This window comes from Anneissia japonica, unplaced genomic scaffold (genome assembly GCF_011630105.1).
Source record: "Anneissia japonica isolate Jap-2015-1 unplaced genomic scaffold, ASM1163010v1 scaffold11402_len470986_cov188, whole genome shotgun sequence".
Lineage (NCBI taxonomy): Eukaryota > Metazoa > Echinodermata > Crinoidea > Comatulida > Comatulidae > Anneissia > Anneissia japonica.
This window is the reverse complement of record NW_022754099.1, coordinates 95,775-119,227: the sequence shown is the minus strand read 5'-3', so window position 1 is coordinate 119,227 and position 23,453 is coordinate 95,775. Positions and strand designations below refer to the sequence as shown.

At 34.1% G+C, this 23,453-nt stretch overlaps 3 protein-coding genes across 4 annotated transcripts; all 3 read left to right on the top strand.

The window, feature by feature from the left end:
• The first annotated feature begins 1,580 nt into the window (after positions 1-1,580).
• Positions 1,581-8,440, top strand: LOC117123107 (solute carrier organic anion transporter family member 2A1-like). Of its 2 annotated transcripts, none has more exons than XM_033268941.1 (9): positions 1,581-2,429; positions 3,102-3,422; positions 4,108-4,272; positions 4,518-4,719; positions 5,575-5,737; positions 5,994-6,160; positions 6,689-6,753; positions 7,168-7,379; positions 7,866-8,440. In XM_033268941.1, the coding sequence occupies exons 1-9, from the start codon at positions 1,664-1,666 to the stop codon at positions 7,938-7,940; spliced, it is 2,136 nt and encodes a 711-aa protein (XP_033124832.1). In that variant the 5' UTR covers positions 1,581-1,663; the 3' UTR covers positions 7,941-8,440. The 2 variants fall into 2 exon arrangements, with proteins under 2 accessions (XP_033124832.1, XP_033124831.1); XM_033268940.1 differs by having other exon boundaries at positions 4,515-4,719.
• A 663-nt stretch (positions 8,441-9,103) lies between these two features.
• LOC117123116 (solute carrier organic anion transporter family member 74D-like) lies at positions 9,104-9,511 on the top strand. The gene has a single exon (XM_033268959.1). It carries the CDS (start codon positions 9,104-9,106, stop codon positions 9,509-9,511), a length of 408 nt encoding a protein of 135 aa, XP_033124850.1.
• On the top strand, positions 9,147-19,858 carry LOC117123115 (solute carrier organic anion transporter family member 1B1-like). Its single transcript, XM_033268957.1, has 9 exons — positions 9,147-9,795; positions 10,820-11,131; positions 12,913-13,077; positions 13,310-13,514; positions 14,547-14,709; positions 14,962-15,128; positions 15,789-15,853; positions 16,252-16,463; positions 16,933-19,858. Exons 1-9 carry the CDS (start codon positions 9,639-9,641, stop codon positions 17,002-17,004), a joined length of 1,518 nt encoding a protein of 505 aa, XP_033124848.1. The 5' UTR covers positions 9,147-9,638; the 3' UTR covers positions 17,005-19,858.
• Positions 19,859-23,453: the final 3,595 nt, after the last annotated feature.

Here is a 23,453-nt window from a genome sequence, read left to right as displayed (position 1 = left end):
AATGTATGCAAACATGCCTTTGGAACAGTTTTTTTTTTTTCGAGTTTTACTTACCTTAACGTCGACTCCGTCTTAGAAAGTACTAGGATTAATCACACAATAGTCCTCTAAGCGCTTCACATTACTACCCACCACATACTCAGCTCCCAATGAAGAATTCCATAATATTGCAGCTAGTAATCAGCGCAGTTGTGTTCGAACCTATCAGGTACCCACTTGTACTCCTGGGTAAAGAGAAGTGCCTTGCCCAAGGACATTAAGCGGTTTGCTCAGCGAGAGTTTCGAACCCCCGACATCGAGGTTGGGTGTCGAAGCCACAACCGATGCACCAACCGCATTTTACTACCAACCGAACCCTGGCTGTGGCTTGAACAAGCACTGATGATTAAGGCTGTAGTTTGTGGTGCCCCTAACTTACCACTCAGCCATTCAACTTGCCTATATGTTACACATACCCACAATCTTAGGTTTATTACACATATTTAAAGAGGTTGCAAGTCTTGTACCTATTCCATATCGATTTTATTTATTGTATTTACTTATAAAATACAATACTGTATTATATTGCTTTGTATTTAATTGTATTTAATTAAGTTGTATTGATCCTTGACAAATGCCAAAAAAATATGATTTTTTTTTATACAGTGCTTGCTCTTTTCAAAATAACTTACAAATTATGAACTTAATTATAGATTTTTACAGAAAACAACGAATCTTTGAGGCTCATAAATATTTCACATTAGCTTGTCTATGATTATCACATATTCAGTATAGGGATTGCTGAAGTATAGAATTAAACTACCTAAAAGTCACCCTTTAAAAAATAAATGTTACAACATCACTAAAAGGGTGTATTTATATCTACTTGCTCTCTTTAGACTCATGAAAAATGTGTGTTTAAGTATGGTATGTGCAATATATTATTTATGTTATATTTTCAACCATTTTATCTTATCAGATACAGTAATAAAATTAATTTAATATAATTCTCAATTTAAGCTGATTTAATTATGTTTTTAATTCATTGTCTCAAATTAGGTAGACTACTAATAATGGTCCGTTCTGCTAAGCAGTGCCATTGGATGCTGTTAATTTCCCACAAAATTACAGGGTAAGCGTGGTAAAAGTCCATCGGATCTCGTAAGAATTCTCGGGAGTATCAACACGCAAACAAAAACAAGATAGTTGCAACAAAGCTGTAAAACATAAAATAAAACGAGGCTGTTCCGCCCTTTTCCGATGATGTAAGAATTGATACAAATTCCCGGACCAGTAAAAAGAATACGGTTTTGCAGATAAAGTACGTCTTACTTCATTTCAGCAGATATGCTTTGCGATCTACTTTTATTCCAATGTCATTGTTTCACACTTTGGTTTCTGGCAGAATTTCAAATTTCTTACCTTGGAACGTGAATTGGTACTGTTTAAGCTACCTTTATTATTACGTTTATCCAGAAAATTTGATAACAGAAAGAGGTTAAATTACCACCTACAAAAGTAGGATTACTTTCTGCTGGTATCAATAAAACTTGTCAATCACTGGGGTGTGAATTACCTGTAATGTGTTAAAACTACATTAAAACACCTCTGATTATGATTCAGTAAATAATTATCGACGAAACAAGAGTTCCTGAAAAGAAATAGTTTAGTTCCAACTGCAATCATGGATAGAAACTCGAGTGATAACACTAATAACAAGGACTCAATGTTCTCTTTTGGTGGTGTCGAAAGAAGTGAAAGTACAAAATCTGGGACTGTCTTGATCAAAGAAGAGAAAGACGATGATCATAGATGTGGTTGCGGTCCCTGCACTCCATCGTGGTTACAACGCTTCAAAGGCGTGAAATTCTTTACTTTCATAACACTAATCGGTCTTCTTAGTAAAGTTTATGCCAGCTCTTACTTTGGTGCTGTGGTCTCCACGTTGGAGCGACAGTTCCATCTCAATAGCGCTAATTCCGGATTATTACTTGTTATTAATGATATTATGGACTTCACTTTTGTGATTTTCGTCACTCATTTTGGCCATCGTGGTCATCGTCCACGATGGGTTGCCACTGGCTTACTGATGGCCGCTCTCGGTTGTTTTCTATGCACTATTCCACATATTATGATCAAATATGTAAGTAATACTAATAATGGCCAGAATCCTAAAAATCTTTGCTTACGTAGTCCTAATCCTGCTGGTCCTAATCAAGACCTCTATGAGAATATTACCTACATAGAGAACATGATATCCGCAGGTCAGTTTAACTCATCTGTGTGGATTAATGTAGATGAGTTTGGCCCATATTCATCTGTGTGGAGTAGTGTGATGTGGTTAATGTTGGGGCAAGCTCTGATAGGAATTGGTAATACTCCTCTGAAACCACTCGCTACAACATACATTGACGACTCCGTTGAAGATCACAAGACAGGATTTTATGTTGGTAAGTATTTTCACGTTTACTTATAGAATTAGGGGCTACTGTAACAATAATGGCTTACCTTTATGATGATGGAGTGCGAAATAATGTGGCGGTAATGATGACGATGTCGATGATATTGAAGATAATGGTGATGATGATAATGATGAGGATGGTGATGATAATTTTGTGGTGGTAGTCTAGGTCGATGATGGTAGTATTGGTGACGATTACACAGATAGAGATTATGTTATGAAGTGCCTAAAGTTTAAAGCATTTTACGTCACCACATTTTAATGTCGGATGAACAAAACAAAGTAAAATAATTGTAATGATATAAAGAAGTTATTTTAAAAATCGACTATACGCCTTATAGTTTGGTGAGTTAGAGCCTAAAAAAAACCTCTAACCAAACTGCTTTACTAAGATATAAAAAAAGAAAATTATATTCATTTATAGAATGAACCCTAACTGTTTTTTCCCCGATAGATCTCTATATTTCACCAATACATATTTAATCAAGTCGACACCTGTATGTAACATACTTAATTACGTTCATCGGCAAAACTAATCCATAGATTCAAAGAAAATTTAAAAAAAAAAACATTACCTAATCAATTATACAATATTTTCGTCGTTATTGCTGTCTATATTCGTCTGCTCTCTATTATTATATGTGATATAATTTTTCGACAGCAATGCTGTTCCTTGCTACTCCAATTGGTGCCATTGCTGGTTACTTTACTAGTTTTATCTCTCTAAAATTTTACGTCGACTTTGATCGTGTACCATTGACGGAATGGCCAAGAATTCCGGAATCAGATCCCAGATGGATTGGTGCATGGTGGGTCGGATTCGCTGTGGCGGCTGTTCTGCTCGGACTCTCGGCACTTCCATTCTTTTTCTTTCCAAAACATCCACATATCTGTCGAAGAACTTCTATCAGTGAAAATCCAAAATGTATGAATGTTAGACAACGTCCACAGAGGAAAAAGAGTGTAAAGGAATTGATAAAAGGTACGTTTCACTTTGTTAGTCGCCTTCACCTTCACCTTGACTGTGTATCAGTGGCGTATCTAGGGGGTACACACGCCCTCCCAAAAAGCAAAAATAAAAAGTAGTTAAAATCACCTTATACCAATTTATTTTTGCCAGCTAGCCCACTCACTTTAGCATTGAGCCCTCCCACTTCACCTTCGCTCCCCCATAAGCCCCGTTTTAAAACCCCTAGATACGCCACTGCTATATGTAAAGACCTATCTCAGTCTTCACTTTTTAATTTCACCTCATTTTTGTGTTTTAAAACACTCCGAATTAAAAAAAAAAATTGGTAAGGAACAATATAAGAACAAAGGAACATGTGACAAGAACATCCTAAAAATAGAATCACTGTCGAATGGGGCGCTTTCATAAAAGGAAGGAATTTCCTTTTGGATGAATACTTTGACCTTTTTAACGTTTGAAAAATGATCCAGACTACTGTCCATGTTTCCGAATCCTTCTCCATATTCACCACGGTCCCTCTCCATCACGGTCTCTCTCGATAGAGATTTGAATCTCTTTTTGGGAAGCCTGCCTCCTTTTTGTCTGTTTCTTTTTGTGTATTCATATTGTAATCAGTTGAGGCGAATAAATGAATTGAATTGAATCTCCACATTCGCGTCATGAAATGTTAGTTACGATTCGTTTATCTTGACAATAGGTTTGCTTCAAGCTTTAAAAAGAATGTTCACTAATCCAGCTATGGTGTTCATATGTTTATCTGCATCCGCATCGTCTGCTGCCTATGCCGTTTCTGGCGCGTTCGGAATCAAATATTTTGTGGACGAGTTTGGCAAGTCAAATTCAAGCGCGTCGATGGTTGGAAGTAAGTTTATATCAAACATACGGAACTTCTTATTTTATTTATTTTATATTCATTAAAAAACATTAGTTATGTTTATTTAAAACTGTATTAATGATGAATATCTACGCGCTCAGGGTTCAGAAAATGTTTGCTATAGAAAACAGTAAGGATTATATAACGCCACTAAAACATTATTATTACGCGAACTTTATTAGTCGAACTTTAATTAGTTACCAGTATATTTTTTTCTTTCTATATCATAGTAGCTATTCTACCGATATTGATTATGGCGTATATAGTTGGCGGTTACGTAATCAAACGATTTAAGTGGAGCGCGAGGCAATGTGCCTTATTTGGTTTGATAGTGGACGCCCCCAGCTGTCTCATGTACTTTTTCTTAATATTTGTGGGATGTCCGACCAGTGATGTAGCCGGTGTGTCTGTACCATATAACTTAGAACCAGTTATGTAAGTCTTTATTTATTATGATTTTATACCTTTATTTATTTAAATTTAATAATTTAAATTAGTAAAGTAAGTCTACCTTCTCTAATCATTCACAAATTTTGACATGTATGGAACGCACATAAATCATCGCTTTTTATAGAAATAATCAATTACTGTCTTAAATTACAGTACTTGCTTGTCAAAAAATGTCAAAATCAACATAAAACTGTAAAGCCATCGGCCCCTTAGAGTAACTTATTTTTAAAACGTTTGTATGAATTTTTATGTATAAATTGTTTTACATTTATTTATTGCACATCAAATTATGTCAACACAGTTACATGATGAAAATACAGTACAGTATAAAGTATAGAAACTCACACTTCACATAGTCAATTGAAAATCTAAAAAAATGTTATACATAGTAACATTATTTAACCAACTCGCGTGTAATATACTTAGAAAAACTACAATGAAAAATATCTAAATCAGGATTTTCGCAAATAAATGAAAGTCTACAAAAAATATCGTCTTTACAAACATAACACGTAGAAATTGCACATTTAAAATTGGTCTACGAACAGAGACATTAAGATAGAAATAAGAAACAGTATTACAGGTGAACATAGAATTTAAACACCTATATAAAAAGAGTAAATCATTCATTCGTCTTTTAAGTTTTGGAGAAAAATTAGGAGCTTGAAACAACGAGTTTCTGGGCCGAGAAAACGTAAAACCCTATTGTTGATTTTAAAAATAATGCCATTTGAAATTTATATGTGACACAAACGCTAGCATGTAACAATTAATATTTAGAAGACGTAATTAAACACATATTTCAGAGAATTACATTTCTGTCTTACAATTACATTTCAGTGATATGCCTATAAATATTACAGATGCTTGCAACTATCATTGCGAGTGCCCTGAACAGTATAGTTATGATCCAGTTTGTATCAACAAAATAACCTATGTATCACCGTGTCACGCAGGATGTACTGTCGTCGTAGAAGAAGGAAGGGGGAAGAATAAAATCAAGGTAAGTGCATTAATGGTCAGACAATGTTGCTTAGCTTTTGGTTGACTGGGATGGATTGATTGGTTGATTAAAATTACCAATGGCATTGCTTAAACTGGCTTTCTCACGAGATAACATTTTAAAGTTTGTATTTCTTCATTGTTTGAGATGGTGTGCGTGTTACGCGCTCACTGAGTGCATTCACGAATAAACTGTACATTGATTTAAGTTATACTTTCAAAATAAGTCTATAAATTATCGCATTTTTTTTATTTAGCAATATTCAAACTGTAGTTGCGTTGACCCGGGTGTGGAAGTTGAGAACGGCGCATGTCCAATCGACGAAAAGTGTAATTTTAATTTTCTTATAGCAGTGATATTAATTTTGATAGCACTGGGGACAAGTAGTCTAGGAAGGAGTGCCGATATAATCGTGACATTGAGGTAAGTACATAAGCTTCAAATTTTCACCTTCTGGTTTTTGATATGATATAGTAATTTTCTTTCCAATTTACTTTTTCGTATAGTATTTTAAAAATTAATGATGTTAATTGTATTTTATAGTACCTGTATTTATGTTGAAAGTCACCCTGATATGAATTCTGGCCATCGGTTTTTATAAATAACCTCTGTATCTTATATTAGGCCTATTTTTAAATGTAAATTTCAAAAAGATATGGGCAGGAATGTAGAATTTCAAAAACTTATAATAACCAAGGACTTTTACTGTATTAAAAGTCCTTGTAATAAAAATAGGATATGAAAATAGAAAGTGATGAAGTTCGCTGCTTGGCATATCTTTGGCCTTGGGCCACAACATTGAATAACATTTATTTTAAAATGTGGTATGTCTAAATTTGTACGTGAATCAAACAGCTTGCTTTTCATGTATTTTCACCGCGAAGTAACAAATTTATTACACCTTAGTTTTAATATTTGTAAATAAATGATGACTTTTCGTATTTTTCCCAGGTGTGTTGAGAAACAGGACAGGTCACTTGCGCTTGGTATCAAGATATTTCTGGTTAATATTTTAGGTAAAAACTTCTCATCTTTCATGCTTTATTTCATTTTTTCTTGCTATCCAACATACTTGAACGGAAGAATGAATGAATAATTAAATGGATGAATGAACGAATGAATGAATGAACGAACAAACAAACAAATAAACTAGCGAGCAACAGATGAACAGATGTCTGAATAGGTTGATGAATAAATGGATGGATGGATGCATGCATGCAGTGAGATGGATGGATGCATGTCTGTGGGTACGTGCAAACGAATGAACGACTAGATATGAATGAATGAACGAATGATTACAATGAATGAATGAATGAATGAATGAATGCATGCATGAATAAATAACTAAATTAATATAAAACTATTTGTTTGCCGTCGTTTTCTGTCATAGGCCTATAATCATTATTATTACTTTTTGTAAATTTCAACAGCGTTTTTCCCTGCGCCTGTTTATTTTGGCGCTCTTCTGAACTGGTCTTGTTTGGAGTTTGCTTACAAGCCGAATGGAGAGGAAGGGGCATGTTTAATATACGACAGAACCCGCTATCGATATGTCTATTATGGCATGTATACAGCGCTACATCTTTGTGGTCTTTTTTGCTGGTTTATGGTCTTCCTTACAGTGAAAGAGAAGAATAAAGGGGTAAGGTGTTTGTTGGTTTATGTTAATTTTTACAGTCGAATAAGATATAGGAACGATATCAATTAAGAACTTTTTTATTGGAAAAGATAACATTTTTTCTAACTAGTTTCAATGAACATTCTGTGCTAAGCCCCACCTATTGTTTATTGTTGCTAAGATGGACCTTAAAGAGCGTAAACTTACGCACACTCTTTGTGGGACATACGCGTATTCATACCTATTAAATAATACGTTATAATTGGTGAGTTGCAATGTCTGATCGATATTCTAGAAGGGTCTGTTGAAATACATGTTTTTACCTGACCACATACAGTATATCTTTATAATGATGATGTTATCATCATAATAATAATAATTTAATTTAATTTATTCAATATTTATTATATTAGTGGAAACAAAAGTAAAATAACAACATACTTTGAACTATTTACTAGTAATTTGAATTAATCTTTGATGATGGCTATTATTTAATTTTGATCTTTGTAGAGCCAAACTGAAGACGAGGATACCAATGGTCATGATCACCAATTGGAAGAAGTGGACAACGGATACCGAAATTAAACAACAAAACCATAACATTCAATAGATCAATCAAACATATTGAGTGTTATATAGACTATTCAGTGGTGAACATTTACAACTTATACGTATATTTTCGGAAACACTTATAAATATTAGAAACATCGTTTTAGAACCACATTATCAAATCAAAACCCATCAGAGACTTCACGATAACGCGAAGCTGGAGAATTATTTCTTACATGGGCTATCTTGAGGAGACTTAACATAATCTAGATCTAGGATACTACCTCATCATAGGTTTTTACATTTGGTGGTTGAAATATTATATTTTAAATGAAATTAAGTGTCCATTATTGTGGGACTTGATTAGTATAGCAAGGTTTTTATTTAACTTATATATGATCCGTTGGAAGATCCTAAACGTATAATGCCTATGTTTGTGGTGTGTTTTTGTTACCATCACCATAAAAACTGCAGTTATAGTGACGTGTGCACAGACAGGATTTCTTTGTAACAATAAAACCATAACTACTTCATAATTACTTCTTATCAACAATGATTAACAATAAGCCCGTTCATTAATAATAGTTAGATTTGTATAGCACATCATACTGACATTTGGTAATTGATCTACAGCAGGAGTGGCGCCAGGATTTGCCCGACGGAGGTGGGAGTCTGAGGTCCCCGACGGGAGGGTCCATGCACCGACGAGGGGCAGATTTCGTCCGACGAGAGAAAAATGTTCCGAAAGTGGTCAATGGGGTGAAATAAAATACATACAATTTTTGTTCTCCCCGACGAATTGTAGTTTTTCTCCCCGACGGGGGCCCTGACATCTTACCTTGGAACGTGTGTTGATGCTATTTAAACTACCTTTATTATTACCTTTATCCAGAAAGTTTGATATCAGAAACAGGTTGACTTACCTACAAAAAAAAAGATTAATTTCTGCTGGTATCAATAAAGCTTTTTAATCACCGAGGTGTAAATTACCTGTAATGTGTTAGATCTGGTTTCCTTAAAATCGCGGCAGTGTTTAGTCTGCAAATACAATATTAACAACATCAAAACACCTCTGATTATGATTCAGTAAATAATTATTGAAGAAACAAGAGTTCCTGAAAAGAAATAGTTTAGTTACAACTAATATCGTTGCAATCATGGATAGAAACTCGAGGGACAACACTACTAATAATGACACAATGTCCTCTTTTGGTGGTGTCAAAAGAAGTCAAAGTACAAAATCTGGAACTGTCTTGATAAAAGAAGAGAGAGATGATGATCATAGATGTGGTTGCGGTCCCTGCACTCCATCGTGGTTACAACGCTTCAAAGGCGTGAAATTCTTTACTTTCGTAACACTAATCGGTCTTGCTAGTAAAGTTTATTCCAGCTCTTACTTTGGTGCTGTGGTCTCCACGTTGGAGCGACAGTTCCATCTCAATAGCACTAATTCCGGATTATTACTTGTTATTAATGATATTATGGACTTCACTTTTGTGATTTTCACCACTCATTTTGGCCATCGTGGTCATCGTCCACGATGGGTTGGCACTGGTCTACTGATGGCCGCTCTCGGGTGTTTTTTTATGTACTATTCCACATATTAAGGACAAACATCTAAGTAATACTAACAATGGCCACAATCCCAAGAATCTTTGCTTACGTAGTCCTAATCCTGCTGATCCTAATCAAGACTTCTTCAATGAGAATATTACCAACATAGTCACGAACATAATGTCCGCCGATGAGCCTGATTTATCAGTGTGGAGTAGTGTTTTGTGGTTGATGTTGGGGCAAGCTCTGATAGGAATTGGTAGTGCCCCTGTGAAATCACTCGCCACAACATATATTGACGACTCCGTTGAAAATCACAAGACAGGATTTTATGTTGGTTGGTATTTTCACGTTTTCCTAAGATTTATAGTGGCGACAATAACAACAGTTGCTTACCTTTATGTGAATAGAGTGGTAAATAATGGTGGCGGTAATGATGACAATGTTGATGATAGTGAAGATGATGGTAATACTGATGATGATGATGATGATAATGACGATGATGATGATGACGATGATGATGATGGCGATGATGGCAATGGTGATTATGATGATGGTGGTGTAATGTCGACGATGGTTGTTTTGGTGACAATACACAGATGGAGATTATGTGATGAAGTGCCTAAAGTTTAAAGACTTTACGTTACCACATTTTTATGTCTGATAAACAAAACAAAGTAAAATAATTGTAATAATATAAAGAAGTTATTTAAGAATCAACTACGCCTTAAAATTTGGTGAGTTAGAACTACAAAACCTCTAACCAAGATAAACTTCTTTAATAAAGTGTGAAATCATTTCGATAAGACAATAAAATGGCTAAATTTCCGGAGTCTCCTGTGGGTGGACACCGGACAGTAGACCCCACATACGAGGGCACCCCTATCCCGACTCTTAGACCATTAACGATGATAATATCAGGCTTGCTGTACCAAGATTTAAAAAGAAATTAGAAAATTAGATTTGTTTATAGAATTTTTAACGGGGTTTTCCCCTTCCCCCCATAAATCTCTATTATTTCACCACTAATGATACATCTTTGTAGAAGTGGTTGGCGCATCGATTGTGGCTTGGACTCCCAACCTTGAGGTCAGGGGTTCGTTGTGCAAGTCGCTTGTGTCCTTTGGCAAAGGCACTTTATCTACGTTTGTCTCTCTCTACCCAGGAGTATAAATGGGTACCCTTGAGTATTATTATTACCTTTAATCAAGTGGACACCTGTGTGAAATATACGTTCCTCGAGAATACTAGTCCATAGATTCAATAAGAAACATTACCTAATCAATTATGCACTATTTTCGTCTTCATTGCAATCTATATTTGTCTGCTCTCTCAATTTATGCTATGTAATTCTTCGACAGCAATGCTTTTCCTTGCTAATCCAATTGGTGTTATGGCTGGTTACTTTACTAGTTTTATCTCCCTAAAATTTTACGTCGACTTTGATCGTGTACCATTGACGGAATGGCCAAGAATTCCGAGATCAGATCCCAGATGGATCGGCGCATGGTGGGTTGGATTCACGGTGGCGGCTGTTCTACTCGGACTCTCAGCGCTTCCATTCTTTTTCTTCCCAAAACATCCACGAAGAACTTCTATCAGTGACAATCCAACATGTACGAATGTTAGACAATATCCAAAGAGAAAAAAGAGTGTAAAGGAATTGCTAAAAGGTAGGTGGCACTTTGCTAGTCGCTTTCGCCGTCCTATACCACTATGTAGAATAGTGGCGTATCTAGTGGGTGGGTGCTCACGCCCTCCCAAAAAAGCTCACTCCCCAGTCGCCCTCTCCCACTGGAAGTTTTTGAAGCACTAATAAAAAGTAGGATAAAATCACCTAATACCAATTTATTTTTCCAGCTAGCCTCCACCCCCTTCACTTTATCATCGAGCCCTCCCACTTCACCTTCGCTCCCCCATAATCCCCGTTTTAAAATGCCTAGCCTATGCCCACTGCTAGTGTATACGTGTCTCAGTCTTCACCTCATTTTATAAACACTACCTAGTCCAGCAAGGTCTTCTTTATCTTCACCACTCTTCAATATATTTATTAATGATATTAGTTATCTGTTAAATCAAAATAAAAATAAGATACAGTTTGGTGACTGTTACATTAATCATCTTTTATATGCAGACTATCTATTTATTGTTAGTGATACGGTAAAGGGATTACAACTTATTGACATAGTTGCATACTATTGTGATAACTTGCAACTTACTGTAGATGTAGATTAGTCAAAAATTGTTGTATTTAAAAAAGGTGAAAATTAAGAAAATTTGAAAAATGGTTATATAAAGGCACTGAAATTGAAATAGTTAAAATTTTTAATTATTTAGGCTTTATTTTTAAATCAAACGAAGTTTAATTTCCTTAAAACTTTAGTTAACCGCAATCTATTTTATTTACCTGCTAATTAATTCATGGAATCACATATTTAATGTTAAAATTTTGCCAATCCTAACTTCTAGTAAAATCTGGGAAATGCCTGATAATCTTAAAATTTACATTATCCATACACAATTTTGGTCTTAAATGCCTGGAAATGCTTCTATTTGCCTTAACTGAAAATTGTGTTGAAAAATACTGAAAATACTTGTTTTGATCTTTGACCTTAGTAATCTAACATTCCATATTTATTTTACTTTATCATTTTTATTAATTTATTTCACCCAACAGCGTGAATTCAAATAACATGGAGCATAAACACAATACAATATAAAATCACGAAAAACATTCGAAAAATATCTGGTCATAGATATTATTTTTGTTTTATTAAAATATAAAAAGGTGTTTCTTCTGCAATCTATATGACAAGCCTTTAGCTTTAATACCTTTGATTGGTAAGGTGGAGACGTCACCTTGAGTGTGCGATTAATAAAATATAATTCATAACTTATTGTTGTCCATTATTATAAGCAAACATATAAAATTATATTGTATACTCTTTTGACAAACATTTGTTTGAATAATTTAGGCCTATTTAAAATTATTTCAGTACATATTTTAGTTGGCCATACTTCATTATAGACTAATGTTTCTGTTTTGTCAGTCATAACCATTTACATTGCAGGCGAAATTTGTTTACATTTGTGGTTAAACCGATTTTACGTTTGTGTACAATGTTTTGACATTTGTGGTTATTTTTACATTTGTGGTGAATTTTTATATTTGTGGGCTCTACAGGGCCCCTCCACAAGAGATATTATGGTCTAATAGGAAGGCCTTGCAATTTTCTTTTGAATGAATAAATATCACTTTGAATTTTTTTTGTTTGACTTTTGAAACTTGATTCAAGATTACTGTATTATGTTTCCAAAATCTTCTGCCCACGTTCACTACAGTCCCGCTCCCTCTGCCTCTCCACATTCACAATGGTTATCCCCCTCTGTCTCTCCACTTATTCTCACAAATATAAACCAATAATTAGTTATAATTCGTTTCTCTTTACAATAGGTTTGTTTCAAGCTTTAAAAAGAATGTTTACTAATCCAGCTATGGTGTTCATATGTTTATCCGCATCCGCATCGTCTGCTGCCTATGCCGCTACTGGCGCGTTCGGAATCAAATATTTTGTGGACGAGTTCGGCCAGTCAAATTCAACCGCAGCTATAGTTGGACGTAAGTTTATATCTAAAATGCGGATCTTTTTGTTTATATAATTATTTTATATTCATTAAAGAACAGTAGCTGTTTATTTAAAACTGTATTAATGATGAATATCTACGCGCTCAGGGTTAAGAAAATGTTTGCTATAGAAAACAGTAAGGATTATATAACGCCACTAAAACATTATTATTACGCGAAATTTATTAGTCGTTGTTACCAGTATATCTTTCTTTCTGTATCATAGTAGCTGTTCTACCAATATTGATGATTGCGTGTATAGTTGGCGGTTACGTAATCAAACGATTTAAGTGGAGCGCGAGGCAGTGTGCCTTATTTGGTTTGATAGTGGACGCCCCCGCCTGCCTCATGTACTTTTTCTTAATATTTGTGGGATGTCCGACCAGTGACGTAGCCGGTGTGTCTGTACCATATAATATCGAACCAGTTACGTAAGTCTCTATTTTTTATGATGTTATATATTTATTCATTTAATGTAATAATTCAAATAAGTGAAGTCAGCTTACCTTCTCTAATCAACCAACCTTTTTACAGTACCCATATAAAACAAGAAAAGCAACAGAAGGCAGGATTACCTATATGTTATAACGAAAATAACAGTCAAGAGGTTCTCCACAAAGAAATAATTACAATTATGAGAAAAACATGTAAAATAAAATGTTAAAATTCCACAATTCGAAATATCAATCTTTAAAAAAATACTTTAAAATAAAATAGTGTATATTAAAATTAGGTTGAAATTGTATTATATAGGCCTAAATATCCTATACATGTAACACACATAAATCACTGCTTTTTATTGAAATATATTAATAATTGTCTTGAATTACTTGCTGGTCAAAAGGAAACAATATTAATGATGCCATGGGCACCTTAAAGTCCGTAGACAAGATATATTCTTATATTTTTAAAATTTTGTATGACTTATTCTCTATGTAGAATTCTTTTTTTTTTTCATTTATTAATTGCACATCCAAAAGTGTAAACAACAATTACATTATGAAAATACATTATACAATATAGAAACTTACACATAATCAATTAAAAGTCAAACATTGTTATAAATACATAATAACGTTATTTAACTCACGTGTATTATACTTTTAAAATATCTAAATCAGGATTTTCACAAATACAATGATAAAAGTCTACAAAAAATACCGTGTTTGCAAACATTAACGCGTGGCAATTGTACGTTTAAAATTTGGTTTAGAACAAAGTCCACGAACAGAGACATATTAAGATAGAAATTAGAAACAATACTACAATGAACATAGAATTTAAACACTTACGGTATATAAAAAGAGTAAATCATTAATTTGTCTTTTAAGTTTTGTCAAAAAAAAATGCCATTTCTAAATGATAAGCGGCACAATCGCTATCTAGTAACAATTAATAGTTAAAAGACGTAGTTAAACACGTATTTCAGGGAATTACATTTCTGTCTTACAATTACATTTTAGTGATATGCCTATACATATTAGAGATGCTTGCAATTACGACTGCGCGTGCCCTGAACGGTATAGTTATGATCCAGTTTGTATCAACAAAATAACCTATGTATCACCGTGTCACGCAGGATGTACTGTCGTCGTAGAAGAAGGAAGGGGGAAGAATAAAACCAAGGTAAGTGTATTAATGGTCAGACTATATTGCTTAGCTTTTGGTTGACTGGGATGGATTGATTGTTCATTAAAATGACCAATGGCATTGCTTAAATTGGCTTTCTCACGCGCGAAATAACATTTTAAAACTTGTATTCGTTATTGGTTGTGAGGGTGTGCGTAAACGTACGGCGCCTTTACACGCTTACCGACAGAGCATTCACGATTAAACTGTATATTGATTTATAAACTATCGATTTTTTTTTTTCGTTAGCAATACTCAAACTGTAGTTGCGTTGACCCGGGTGTGGAAGCTGAGAACGGCACATGTCCAATCGACGACAAATGTAATTTGAAATTTCTTATAGCAGTGATATTGATTTTGATAGCACTGGGGACCAGTAGTCTAGGAATGAGTGCCGATGTATTCGTGACACTGAGGTAAGTAGGTTAGCTTCAAATTTTGACCTCTAGGTTTCCTATATTAAATAATAATTTTGTTTATAATTTACATTTTTGTAGAGTATTTTTTTAAATTTAATTGATGTTAATTGCATTTTGTAGTGCCTATATTGAGACATTGTTTTTTGTTTTTTTTAATAATCTCTGTATCTTCAATTATTCCTGTTTAAAATTTTAATTTAAAAATAATATGAAAAGAAATGTAAGAATCGGCTAATTAATGATAACGAGTTTAAATAGTGCAACCACGGTTTCTTGTAAGCTTAGATTAGTTTCTATAGAAATTACTGTAATTTCTGAAGTTGTAGTCAGGTGACAATTCAGTAAGCGTGGCTATAGGGCCAACTATTTCAGTTTTCTAGCTCATAATAAGCAAGGACTTTTACTGCGTTAAAAGTCCTTGTAATAAAAATGGAATATGCCACTTAGGAAAATGATTAAATTAATTTTAAAAAAGTGATAAAATAAATATCCTTGGCATTGGGCCTATAAATTTAAATAAAATTAATTTTAAAATGTGATATGTCTAGAATCGTGAATCAAGCAGCTTGCTTCTCATTCATTTTCATGGCAAAGTAATTTATTACATCTTAGTTTTATATTTTGTAAATAAATGATGACTTTTCGTATTTTTCCCAGGTGTGTTGATAAACAGGATAGGTCACTTGCGCTTGGTACCAAGATATTTCTGGTTAAGATTTTAGGTGAATACCTCTCCTCTTTTATGCTTTATTTCATTTTTCCTACTATCCAACATACATGAACGAACGAATGAATGAATGGATGAATGGAAGTATGAGTAAATGAATAATTATATGGATAAATGAATGAATGAATGAAGAAACAAACAAATGACCAAGCGACAGATGGTCGGATGTATAGGTTGAATAGGTTGATAGATGCATGTATGTATGCAGCGAGATGGATGGATGCATGTTTGTGTAGACGTACGAACGAACAAACGTCTATAAATACGAATGAATGAATAAACGAATTATTGCAATGAAAAAATGCATGAATAAATTAATATAATTCTATTTATTTGCCGTCTGTTTCTGTGTCATAATAATCATTAATATTTATTTTTTTATAACTTCAACAGCGTTTATCCCTGCGCCTGTTTATTTTGGCGCTCTTCTGAACTGGTCTTGTTTGGAGTTTGCTTACAAGCCGAATGGAGAGGAAGGGGCGTGTTTAATATACGACAGAACCCACTATCGATATGTCTATTATGGGATGTATACAGCACTCCATCTTTGTGGCCTTTTTTGCTGGTTTATGGTCTTCCTTACAGTGAAAGAGAAGAATAAGGGGGTAAGGATCGACATGAGTTTGTTGGTTTATGTTAATTCTTACAGTCCAATAAGATATAGGAACGATGTCATTTTTTCTTACTAGATCAACGATCATTTTGTGCTAAGCCCCACCCATTGTTTATTGTTGATAATGTGGGGAATTTTAAGAGCGTAAACTTACGCACACACTTTTTGGGACATGCGCGTATTCTTGGCTATTAAATAACACGTTCTGATTGGTGAGTTTCTATGTTTGATTGATATTCTAGAAGGTCCGTTGAAATACATATTTTTACCTCACCACATACAGTATATATTTATGATGATGATGTTATAATCATAATAATAATAATTTAATTTAATTTATTCAATATTTATTTTATCAGTAGAAATAAAAATAAAAAAGAACAATATACCTTGAACCATTTACTAATAATTTTAATTATAGTCTTTTAATGATGGCTATTATTTAATTTTTATCTTTGTAGAGCCTAACTGAAGACGAGGATACCAATGGTCATAACCAATTGATAGAAGTGGACAACAGATTAAAAAATTAAACAATAAAAAATTACAATCAATAGATCAATCAAACATATTGAGTGATATATGGATAATTCAATAACGAACATTTACAACTTATACGAATATTTTTGCAAACACTTTTAAATATCAAAAACATCGTTTTTGGAACCACATTATCAAATCAAAACCCATCAACTCGAAGGTGTATAATTATTTCTTATATGGTTATCTTGCAGAGACTTATCGGCGATCAATTTTTTTATTTTTCTTTTTTTTTTTTTCACTCTATTAAGGCTGGGGGGAGGACCGGACGTCGACGACCATCCAACCCTATGGATCTGCTGCCCAGAAAATAATTATTCTGTGAAGCCAAGTCCGCCAAATTCAGCAAGTATTGCAATAACAGAATATTCTAAAGCATAATATTGAATACTGCTTCGTCTTTAGCTGTCATTTTTTGCAAGTAAAAGTAAAATTACTTTTTAAATTAAGAACATGAGCCAATAATAATTTGTTCATAATGTTAAAGCAGGTAAGATACTAGGCCTATCCCTCCGCAAGTCTCTCCCTACGACGTGAGAATCACGCCCCAGAGCCTCTTCTCATTCTCACCCGCTCCACAAGCATTTTCTCACGCCGGTCGTCGATGGGGCCAAAAAAAAAAAAACAAAAACAAAAACAAAAAACAAAAACACAGGAAGCTATCTCATTAAAAAATCGATGATCGGAATTATGTAAAGTGGCAAGCCTGGTATGTGTAATCCCTCATTCTAATGCCCAAGACGAGTGAATCTTTCAATGGTTCGGAAAAACAAAACTGCCTTTCGCCACATTTAGATAAAAGGGGAACCTTGTCAAGTATTCTGACCATCAAATGTGCAAAAAAAAAAGGCCACCCGGGTTTATAACAATGCCCACTCACCAACTATACAGGAGTAAGGTTAACTCTTTCCCATTACTTAGCAACCATCGCCGACTATGAATCCAGCCCGGTATATCATTTAAATAATAATTATGCGAAACCCAGTTGAACTATAATTTAGAAAGACCTTTGCAAATGAAAGTCAAATTACCTTTTAAAGAAAGAAGAAAATGAGCCAATACTGATTTTGTTTATAATGTTAAAGTAGGTAAGATAGGCATACTGGTAAAGAATGTGGTAAAAAAATGGATTATACAATACATTCTAAAATGTAGATATGCCTTATTCGTGTCGTATTGACTTATTTTAATGATTAACATAGTCAATGTATTGACTTATTTTATGACATTATAATAACATACACACGCGTTTGTATCAGCCGCACTCACTAAAGTGGTACGTTCCACTTACCACCACTATGAATACTCCACTGCTCTTTTCACCGTACTGTACAAACGTAATTTGAATATAATTCTCACATGTGTTGCTTTTGTAGCATGGCGAACCTCATCCAATATTATGTAGATTCGTAAAATTGTTTTTATGATATTTGAATAGACATAAATAGGAGCTCAAAATATACCAGTATTATGGTGCTACGATATTATATTTCTTCCAGAGCTGTGCACGCGTCTGGACGGTAAATCAGCACAAACATAAGGCCTTACTCAATTTATAGTATAGATAGTTAGATGATCCTTTGGAAGATCTTAAGCGTATAATGTATAAGTTGTGTTTTTTGTTACCATCACCATCAAAATTGCAGTTATAATGACGTATCACAAAAGGTTTTCTTTGTAACAATAAAACCATAACGATAACATAATTACTTCGTATCAACGGTGATTAACAATAAGTTCATACATTAATAATAGGCCTAGTTAGATTTCTATAGTACATCATACAGACTTTTGGTATTTGATCTACAGTTTTCTTTTAATGGTGATGGTTGGATACAAGAATGGTGCTACGATATTATATTTCTTCCAGAGCTCTACACGCGTCTGGACGGTAAATCAGCACAAACATAAGGCCTTACTCAATTTATAGTATAGATAGTTAGATGATCTTTTGGAAGATCTTAAGCGTATAATGTATAAGTTGTGTGTTGTGTTTTTTGTTACCATCACAATCAAAATTACAGTTATAATGACGTATCACAGAAGGTTTTCTTTGTAATAATAAAACCATAACGATAACATAATTACTTCGTATCAACGGTGATTAACAATAAGTTCATACATTAATAATAGGCCTAGTTAGATTTCTATAGTACATCATACAGACTTTTGGTATTTGATCTACAGTTTTCTTTTAATGGTGATTGTTGGATACATGTATAGTGCAAAGTACATGTTCTCAATGTGTTGATGATAAAGCCACATCGTTACACGGTCCTATTTTTAAATACTGTTTCTGTTTAAAGTAAGCAACGAAAAATCATGTCATATTATATCATGTCATTAAAACGAAGTTAAAAATGGTTATGGATATAGTATGATGATAATAATGACATTGAACATTGTCTAAAGATGATCCTACGAATGACAGGTTTAAGTATGATAATGATGATGGTCATAATGATGACGGTTGGCAACGACAAAATATAGACAATAACGATGATTTTGACGATAATATCTTCGAAAATACTTACGTTAAATTGTGGAAATTCTGACCGGATGAAGCACTATTATGGTTCTCATATTTACATTATTTTGGTATGTCTATATTTGGCCTTTCTTTGTTATAGAGAGCTATATACTGTAGTTACATACATAGTTGGTTTTCAATAGGTGTATTCTTTGGTTCCACATATTTTCCGCTGGGGACCTTTATAAAAGAAGGCTCATAGGCCTATAGATCTATCACATGCTTTCCATATATAATTACTACACATTTTATTGTTATACAATGTGTTTTTGTGAATATTTTTATGTTGTAGTTAAAACATGTTTATTCTGTACAATCTTTTCGCATTTTTTTTCCAATTTACAATTTTGTTGTACTGTAATTGTGTATGAATGTATGGATTGTAATGAATATTAAAAACAAGCAAAAAAAATGTCTTAAACCTATTACTACATTTCACACGCTATATTTAAATTACGCCTTATATATATGTTATTATTTAATTTGTATTCACTCTAATTTATAAAGACTTACGTTCACTAGTGCGTTTGTATAGTAGGCCTATGTGTAATAAACTAACAATTTTACGTTACAATAATTTTGTAGTCAGGAAATCAAAATATTATTTAATTATTTTATTATTTTATTAAAGCTTTATATTTTTTTTATTAATTTATTGATTTAAGCCGAATGCCAAGAATATGCCAAATAACGAACGTAATACTACACTTTTCTATGTAGCATATCCTTCACAAGACAAACATAAAGATGCTATAAAGAGCCTCATTATGAGGCTTAAGGAGGGGAATGGGGTAAAGTTGCTTATGGTCGTGAGAAAAAATTGTGCTCCCTTCCAGTTAGAGGAATTTAACCCATGGCGCTGGGATTGGAAGGCAAGCATCTTAACCACCAAGCTACCGTATTCAACTTAACTTCTGGCTAAAAGTAACGTTGGAAACGTTGCTTCAAAGCTGTGTTGACGTTGTTTTCTGAGATAACAAAGTTTGTGAATGTTATCACCGTAACATTTTGTGTTTGCACGGTCGGGGAATCGAATAACCAACAAATCTAAGCTTGCAAACCACGTGGCATTCAAAAAAATAATTTTACACAGTTGTGTGTTGAACGTACCTTGCCAGAATCCCAGATACGTGTCAGTAAGAAAAAAAAAACACGCTGTCAACGTCCATCTATTGCATTTAAATATATCTTCATACATAAGTAACTTCAGCTGTTGAAAAAGATTAGATATGATATTGATAATATGGTAGGAAACATACGGTATATAAAGGGAATCAATTAATTTCATAAGCCACTATCAGAAGGAAGACGAGTTGATGCCATGATGAAGTGTGTTATTTTCATCTGTCTCGCAATTGCGACAACATGGGCTGACAGAGTCCAATACGACAAGTAAGTGTTAAGTAAACTTGCTAAAATGGATACTATTTATCCATCATGTTCATATACAAACACACACATAAGTTTGGTTTCCATACAATCGCTACACAGACGCTACAGCGTTTTCATTGCAATGCATCTGTCCCCAATGCTTAAGCTCGGTTTCTATAGAATCGCTCACCCTGTCAGCGACAGTCGCCGGCAGCTGTAAGGTAGAACCTGGTTCAACTTTGCCCATTGCGTTGCAGACGAATCAGGGTGCATTGTTAGCTGCCCTGACGCAATCGGGAAGTCACCCCGATTCGTCTGCAACGCTATGGGCAAAGTTGAACCAGGTGCAACCTTCCCGACAAATGTCGCCGATAGGATGAGCGATTCCGATGGAAACTGAGCTTGACCTCCATGATTCAACTGACCAAAGGAGTCGGCGATAGCGTGTAGTGATTTTTATGAAAACCAGACTATACAAAAAACCGATTAATCACAGATAAGATAGCATAATACATAGGAATACTCCAAGTATCGAAATGCACGCCATCGTGTCGGGCGTGCATTTCGATATTTGGAATATGTATTATACTATCTTACCAGACTAACGCACGTGTAGGCCTATAGACAATAAATATATTCGAACTTTCGAAAACAAGGATATTTTCGCAATTAACAGAGATTAATGAGTACAAAGCCTAGAAGACTTCGACACAATTTTCATATTAAAATTGTTACAATTTCAAAATTTAGTTTTCAGGTTCTGAGAATCTTTCCAACTGATGCTCAGTTCCAATCGATGCGGGATCTGGAATCAATCCTGGGTGGTGAGGTAATATCATTTTAGAGGATTTTTTTCATTTTATTTTTATTTTATTATATTCAAATTCAGCTCACAATATAGAATAAACAAATAGCAAGCAAGGTCGAGGAAACACACCTATATTAGTTCATCCACCTGAACCCGAGTTGTTGCTTCTCAGTAACGAATACGCTATGCCTACATGAGAAGAGAATAATTGTTAAAGTTAATTAATTTGTGTATTCCACAATACGTTGTGAATAACGGGAAATTCCAAAGATGGGAACTAATTCGTCTTTTGACTCACATATACAGGTAGAGCAACGAAACGGTTTGTCCCGTCGTCTAACATAGAAGTAGCCAATGCGACTTTCATTGAAATATTACGCCTATATACAGTAGAACCACTCCTTTAGGACACCCCTATTCAAGGGACATTCCTATTAAGGGGACACTTTTATGTGAAACGAGCGAAAATATATTTTTAACACTAGGCCTGCGGCCAACCCCTATAGAGGGACACCACTATGAAGGGGACAGGGACAGTCTTTCTGAGTGTACCAAATGGTCAAAAAATCTATATTAAGGGGATACTGGTTTTTTTTTTGGTTTTTTTCACAACTATACAAGTCTCAAAATAAGAAAATAACATCGGTATATCCTACTGCACGTGTTAATACCTAAAAACCGATCTTGTCAATTTTCACCTTTAAGCATGGGGATTTCATTGCATCATGAAATAATATTAGGAACTATTGTTTTAATTACATTTCTGCTGATTTCCTATTATAAATTAATTGAATTTGGATTGCAAATTATTGCTATGAATTTGTTGTAATTCTACTGTAACTGATTCTATGTCAATCAAAATAAAAGTATAAAGAACATAGGCACTATGTCATCGTTGTATGAAAACATGCAAAAAACCCCCATTAAGGGGAAAATTTTACGTTTTTGGTTTTCTCTGAATAGGGGTACCACTATGCAGGGAGCACACCATTAAAAGGACACCTTTTTTTAGTCCCGAAGGTGTTCCCTTAAGGGTTCTATTGTATTTATAATCTAAATGATTTTTTTCAACATTAATTTCCTTAAAATTAGATTAACTTTATTTTGAGTAATTAATTCGTTATCTATTGGTTTAGTTTACGTTGAGAATAAGTACCAATATTTAAATTATTATAACCTGCTTCACATGCTATCAGCACCAGATGCTCCATTGTTTGCAATTATCAGTAAACCTAATAGATAATTTAACTGTAATAATCCTATAATTATTAATCACATATCATTTTTTGGCACGTCAGCAAGTAATATATCTTATTAATTAGCATTACTCAATGTATCTCTTGAGCGATTATTTCGTTAATATTTAACTGCATGCCAATACTGCGTGTTGGAAGCCAACTATAGGCTAACTACCCATGTATCAAACTAATTACCAATGCATGAATTGTAGTGCCCACAACAGTTCATGAAATGTAAGTAGTGCGCAAATTTACCTTCACGCGACATTGAATTAACGGTATTCTTTGTTAAGACAGTCAGGGACGGATTTAGGAGGGGGAAAGGTCTGGCTCTGCACCCCCACCCCCCACACTTTTTTTTGGAAAATAAAGAAAAAAGAAAGAAAAGGAAACACATTGATCGTCCAAAACGCCCCAGACGTTATTTTCGACCGTCTAGAAAACAACAATTTCACGGTGGCATGCCCCGGCCCCCCTAGGGTCGTGTTATTTTAA

Coding starts and splice junctions, on each gene's coding strand:
- LOC117123115 (XM_033268957.1), top strand. CDS start 9,639: ATGTCCGCCGATGAGCCTGATTTATCAGTGTGGAGTAGTGTTTTGTGG. Junction 13,078..13,309: donor AACCGCAGCTATAGTTGGAC/GTAAGTTTATAT, acceptor TCTGTATCATAG/TAGCTGTTCTACCAATATTG. Junction 15,129..15,788: donor GATGTATTCGTGACACTGAG/GTAAGTAGGTTA, acceptor TATTTTTCCCAG/GTGTGTTGATAAACAGGATA.
- LOC117123107 (XM_033268940.1), top strand. CDS start 1,664: ATGGATAGAAACTCGAGTGATAACACTAATAACAAGGACTCAATGTTC. Junction 2,430..3,101: donor CAAGACAGGATTTTATGTTG/GTAAGTATTTTC, acceptor ATTTTTCGACAG/CAATGCTGTTCCTTGCTACT. Junction 6,754..7,167: donor ATTTCTGGTTAATATTTTAG/GTAAAAACTTCT, acceptor AAATTTCAACAG/CGTTTTTCCCTGCGCCTGTT.
- LOC117123116 (XM_033268959.1), top strand. CDS start 9,104: ATGTCCTCTTTTGGTGGTGTCAAAAGAAGTCAAAGTACAAAATCTGGA.